The following is a 6,331-nucleotide window of genomic DNA, read 5'->3' as shown; positions in this document are numbered from 1 at the left end:
TGCCAGCATGTTATGGTGGTATGTTGACAGCTATGAAAAATACAGAAGGAAACTCTCTAGGTAGATAGTGTGGTCTACATCTTATCATGAGATACTCTACCTCAGGCGAGCAATACCTTGAGACTTCCTTAGATGAGTCGGATGGGAGTTATACACAACAGACACCCGACCAGGCCCAGATCCCCGTCATTCACTGGAGAAGGAAACAGAGATTTTGCAGAAAAAGAGGATGTGAGGATCAGGCGACCAGCTGTTGTTTACGTACATGCATAGGCCCCCGCCCCGTGTCTTACCAGAGGCTGCTGTTCTATCCTGCCGATAGAGTGTATAACCCGCAAGCTGTATGTTCTTAATGTCGTCGTTCAGCCACGACTCAGTGAATCATAAGATATTACAGTTTTTAATGTCCCGTTGGTAGGATATACGTGCTTTCAGTTCGTCCCATTTATTTTCCAGCAATTGAACGTTAGCTAGCAGGACGGAAGGCAAATGCAGATTAGCCACTCATCGCCTGATCCTCACAAGGCACTCTGATCTTTTTCTGCGAATTCTCCATTTCCTTCTCCAGTGAATGACGGGGATCTGGGCCTGGTCGGGTGTCTGCAGTACATCCCTCCCATCCGACTCATTGGAGAAAAACTATTTGTCTAATCTGAGGTGAGTAATCGCAGTTCTGATGTCCAGAAGCTCTTTTCGGTTATAAAAGACGGTAGCAGCAACATTATGTAAAAAACAAGTTACGACCAACGCGAAAAAACAAACAAAATAGCACGGTTGGTTAAGAGCCGATAAGACGACAGCCAGCCCCTCCGGTGCCATCTTCAAATAGCTGCATGTTGTAAGACTATAGCACGTGGGTGAGAAGAAAATGCCTGGGATAGCATATGGTCTGCCTCTTGGTGTCTATTGTGGATCATATTGTGATTGTCTTGTATACTGTATATTAGGGAATTATTGTTTTATATTCTAAGGGGTATGTGAGACAAGGGAGATGTACCTGTCCAGAGTTGTTGATTAGGAAATGGAACTGTACAAAGGAGCTTCCCCCTCCAAAAGGACCACAATGGAAATAAGCTTTAAAGCTTTATTGTGTTATCCTTGATGATTTTTAAAAAATGTTTGTGGAGGCGTCACCAGCTGGAGCGCCCTTATGTATGTATCTTAAAAAATAGTCTAACAAATGCAATCAATCAGTCAAAGGAAAACATGAATACCAAAAATTGTATTTACTTTTTCAATATTCAATATTTCTATGCACATTCCAGATAGATATGTAGATTGATAGATAAATTGATTAAAGTTGGCATATGGCATCTAGATAGGCCTATAGCAATGCCAAAAAGAGTTTAGAACAAATGTACTTACAAGGATCTATTTTTATTACAACAGTACATGTATATACAGTAAACAACACAGTATGAATGTAAGGATGAAGGGGGGGGGGGGGGGTTGATTATTTAGAAGCACTTCCTGTGGACAATAGAGGGGCCTGCCTCATCGTACTCCTGCTTGCTGATCCACATGGCCTGGAAGGTGGACAAGGAAGCCAGGATGGAGCCACCGATCCAGACAGAGTACTTACGCTCAGGGGGAGCGATGATCTAGAAGATAAACAGAGTACAGGGAATTGCTTAGTTTCACGTAGACCCACTGTAAATCAGAACATTACAATTAACTTGATGGTTAACTTCCTGAAGGTCAACATGGCGGGATTGTCCCTCACCTTGATCTTCATGGTGCTGGGGGCCAGGGCTGTGATCTCCTTCTGCATACGGTCAGCAATACCAGGGTACATGGTGGTACCACCAGATAGCACATTGTTGGCATACAGGTCCTTACGGATGTCAATGTCACACTTCATGATGCTGTTGTAGGCGGTTTCATGGATACCAGCAGACTCCATACCTGGTAGAAGATATTACAGAAGTCCATTAATTGGCACAGCAACACAAAACCATTGATTGTAGTAACACATTGTATTGCAACCATAATGTATAATGCAAACTGTAAGTATGAATTACCAATGAAGGAAGGCTGGAAGAGGGTTTCTGGGCAACGGAAACGCTCATTACCAATGGTAATGACCTGACCGTCAGGAAGCTCGTAACTCTTCTCCAGGGAGGAGGAGGAGGCAGCGGTGGCCATCTCATTCTCAAAGTCCAGAGCCACATAGCACAGCTTCTCCTTGATGTCACGCACAATCTCACGCTCAGCTAAGGGGGGCACGTTTCAATGATGAGAGGGAGAACATTTACATAACTGCACAGCAAGAGATTGCTCTAAACACACAGAAATTACAATAATATAAAAAATGAGGCATAACCTCATTGACAGAAGTTAGCTCTCCTTACCGGTGGTCACGAAAGAGTAGCCACGCTCTGTCAGGATCTTCATCAGGTAGTCAGTCAGATCGCGACCAGCCAGATCCAGGCGCATGATGGCGTGGGGAAGAGCATAACCCTCATAGATGGGGACGTTGTGGGTCACACCATCACCAGAGTCCAGCACAATGCCTATAGGGAGCAGGCAAGGCACGCTAGTCAGTCAGACAGACATACTGACAGAGGAATGGTCGGCTGTTATATGACAATCACTCCAAGCAGTTGTCACATCACAAACAAACAATGCCGCTGACATCAATGGCTACAGGTGTGCCACATACCCTGCCAAACAGGGATTAACATGTCCTTGACAACAGGGGAACAATTAATCTAGCCATCTCTGACAACTAAACAGCTCACTTACTCACACTATTGTTATACATGTGCATCAACTTGATTTGAGCTGTCTCCTGTTATGTTGACCACTAATGAGTGGAAGCGAACTACATATTGTATCAGTAATATAGCAACTATCCATGATTGACATTGGTACATATAAGAGGCAGTGTCCTGGAATACTGACCGGTGGTACGACCGGAGGCGTACAAGGACAGGACAGCCTGGATGGCCACATACATAGCGGGAACATTGAAGGTCTCGAACATGATCTATAACACAAGGATAAGAGAGACATTTCAGAAGTTTGCTTGACTGTTATGCTCTAACAGAAGACATGGATTTGAAATAAAGTGGCGGGAATAATGGAGTTAAAAGTACCTGTGTCATCTTCTCTCTGTTGGCTTTTGGGTTCAGGGGAGCCTCTGTCAGCAGGGTGGGGTGCTCCTCAGGGGCCACACGTAGCTCATTGTAGAAGGTGTGGTGCCAGATCTGCAAGGATACGAAAGAGTTCCCTGTTTGTTATGTTAATATGCTGCATGTATTTACTCCTAGTCTTGTGCCAAAGTCAATGCCAAAAACTCTGCAAGATGTTGTAAGAAGTGTGTAGTAATTTAGGACCCACCTTCTCCATGTCGTCCCAGTTAGTGATGATGCCATGCTCGATGGGGTACTTCAGGGTCAGGATACCCCTCTTGCTCTGAGCCTCATCACCTACATAGCTGTCCTTCTGACCCATACCCACCATCACACCCTGGATGAGAAAGAAGAGAGGTTAGGAGTGACACAATCATCACTGTAGCCTAGATGTCAGACTGCATACTAACATACTGCACCCTTTTTGACAGTTTCCCCCTATAAATGTGTGTCCGTACAATGGCACAATCTATACCCGCCCCAGTTACATTATGGTACAGTACCTGGTGACGGGGCCTTCCAACAATGGAAGGGAAGACAGCACGGGGAGCGTCATCTCCGGCAAATCCAGCCTTGACCAAGCCAGAGCCGTTGTCGCACACAAGGGCGGTAGTCTCGTCGTCGTCACACATGGTTAGGCTTTACTGGGATGGTCTGTGTGTGACAGTGAAACACAGGGGTGAGAACAGCTGCAACCCCCCCCCCCCCCCACCATTGAAAGAATTTCAAGCAAGCCTATCCTAATTGGTTTGTTCACAACCACAGATTTATTACTGTACTGACATGAAAAATGTTCGCATCCGATATACAGCATTTTTTTTCTCTTGGAATAATATATTTATTTTACTACTGTAGTCAAATTCGTACAACTTGTCTTATAACTATTTTGAAAATGTTATCAATTCTTTGTATTTAAAATATCAGCTATCTACGATGTGTCCCATGTTATTTTTGTTCCAAACATGTTGTGAAGTTACTGATACTATGTATCAGCTGTCATGATTGTTCCTGGGACATTTTAGGGCTGCCTAGGTAGCTCCAAAAAGGGGCATATCAGTGGAAGCAGCAAGCAAGACCAGCTATCTATTTTAAGCCCCACCCCCTGGCTGCTCCACGCACAGCTACACCAAGTGCCACATTGACCTCCATGGATCCCTATCTGGAACTATTTCAGATATGGGAGAGTTGGAGCCAACCCAGAGAGCAGCTGTCGGCACATTGTAACACCTCTGTTTACAGCATGGCTCCTTGCTCCATCTGCCTATAATGGCTTCATTCATTAGACACTATTTAGTTCTGTCTCAATGTACCTGAACAAACCAGCGTTGGTTAGAGAATCGGTAACTGTTTACTAAGTTATTACACTGTATTTGCCTGCACCCTCCCCACAATCACCTGATGATAAATCGTTTATTATTCACAAATATCTGAATAGCTGAATGTCTTGTATTAATTTGGAGAGATAGCATGAATCCATTCCAATAAGCGGTGACTTCAGTTTGAAGTGTACTTCTAGTTCAGGCATGAATAAAGCTACAAACAACCCATCCAGGTAGAAAACACTATATCATCCAATGTCAGAGACCAGCTCTGTCTGGTCAGCGCCAGGTTAAGATGTACTCAAAGAACTAAAATGTGGACACCCAGTCCCCACAAGGTATTATTATTCCATAGAAATAAGTAGTAATATGCAGAAATATGCACTTACCAAGTTGTAGCGCAAGACTGATGCTTCCACTGGGACAAAGGAGGAGGGTGAGAGGACCCCTTAAATAAGAGTGGGATCTGGGGACCAGGGGTGGAGCCTGGAGTTCACACAAGTCCAAATAAGAGCTGCTAGAAAAAAGTAAAACAACCTACAAGTCAAATTATGCGATTGGGTGAGATGGAACTCCTCAAAAATGGTGAGATGCTTCCTGAGAAGACTGATAGGCTTTAGAAATTAGATGAGAAGTGAAAAGGGAATGTTTTGTTTTATTAAGATGTCTGGGTGTTATAATGGTAATCACCATTAAATGCAATTACAATGGTCTTCTTTATTTAAATACTTTTCTGTAGGTAAAGCTTTCATTTAAATTGTGTTTTTTTTTTTTACAAACAGAATAGTTCAATTATAGCAAGTTCAGTGCATCCATTTGACACTTTAAAGAATTCTGAATCAAGGTTCTGATCAGTCATGATTTCTGAAATCACACAAAAAGGTACATTGTCATTGTAAATTTAGATTGATGGTGTTGTTGTTTTAAAGGACAGGGTTTGTGAGAAATCTGAAAAGTGATTAAGACATTTACTGAAATTGTACATCATACAATTCTCTCGAAAAACATTGAGCAGATGTGTCAGTGTTTTCGTTGACAAACACTAGGTGTGAGCGGAAATAGTAGACCTGTGGGCCTTGTTAAGGAGATGAAAAAGAGAGGCTTCGGTCCAGTCAGTAAAACACTGTATATGTCAGTGGGCCAGGCTGCCGCTGGAATGTGAGCTGAGCCCCTAAACGTGGTGAACAGCTGAGGGTTATGACGTCTCGTCCTTCTTCCGAGCTGGCGGTCTGACTGGTCTGCGTCCACCGTGCTGAGCCCTGATTGGTCCTGCTCTCTCCTTTTAGGGTCATGATGTGTAACAGGTGTCGTTAATGTCCATCCAGTGGGGTCCCTCTGTGTTGAGTTTGAAAACTGAGATCCTTATTCGTCCCACCCCCTTCAACAGCCTTTATTTTTCTCAATGTACCTTATGAGGAAATACAGTCTTTCAAGTTTCACCTTTTGAATGATCAGAATTATTATTTTCTGTAACACGTTTTACCCATATTACTGACCTGAACACTATTGGTACAGTGTATTATCAATGGCAGTGGTCCATCTGATGTTGTCAGGTATATTTTGAGTTGTAAGGCAGGTAGAACAGACAGGGGACACTGTAGCAGATGGCTGTCTTTGAAGTCTGTTAGTTTATATCCATGGCTGGATTATATGAGAGCATTTTTTCCCTCTAGGCTGTCCCACTGGATGTTAGGCCTGCCTATTTATAGGTGTTACTTTCTCTCTATGTCCACAGATAGATAGGTGTTGGATGCTATGGTTTAGAATTCCATTGCAGTGTAATTATGTTCTTCTGCCAGCCAATGAGTGATGGGAGTTAACAGTTAAACTGACACTGATGTTATCTGAAAGATGATTTTCAGAATCTCACACAACTCA

General features: G+C 43.3%; 1 protein-coding gene across 1 annotated transcript; it reads right to left on the bottom strand.

Annotated features, from left to right (window-relative positions):
- Positions 1–1,361: 1,361 nt before the first annotated feature.
- On the bottom strand, positions 1,362–4,864 carry LOC100194557 (fast myotomal muscle actin 2). Its single transcript, NM_001139643.1, is given in 9 exon segments — positions 1,362–1,601; positions 1,724–1,905; positions 2,022–2,213; positions 2,352–2,513; positions 2,905–2,989; positions 3,099–3,209; positions 3,343–3,471; positions 3,638–3,788; positions 4,843–4,864. Coding segments are annotated over 8 exon segments (1,134 nt in total). The 5' UTR covers positions 3,767–3,788; positions 4,843–4,864; the 3' UTR covers positions 1,362–1,457.
- Between the last annotated feature and the right edge of the window lie 1,467 nt (positions 4,865–6,331).

The sequence above is a fragment of the Salmo salar genome, chromosome 01, assembly GCF_965601325.2.
Source record: "Salmo salar chromosome 01, fSalSal1, whole genome shotgun sequence".
In the NCBI taxonomy this organism is placed as follows: domain Eukaryota; kingdom Metazoa; phylum Chordata; class Actinopteri; order Salmoniformes; family Salmonidae; genus Salmo; species Salmo salar.
This window is presented reverse-complemented; position numbering and strand designations above follow the sequence as displayed.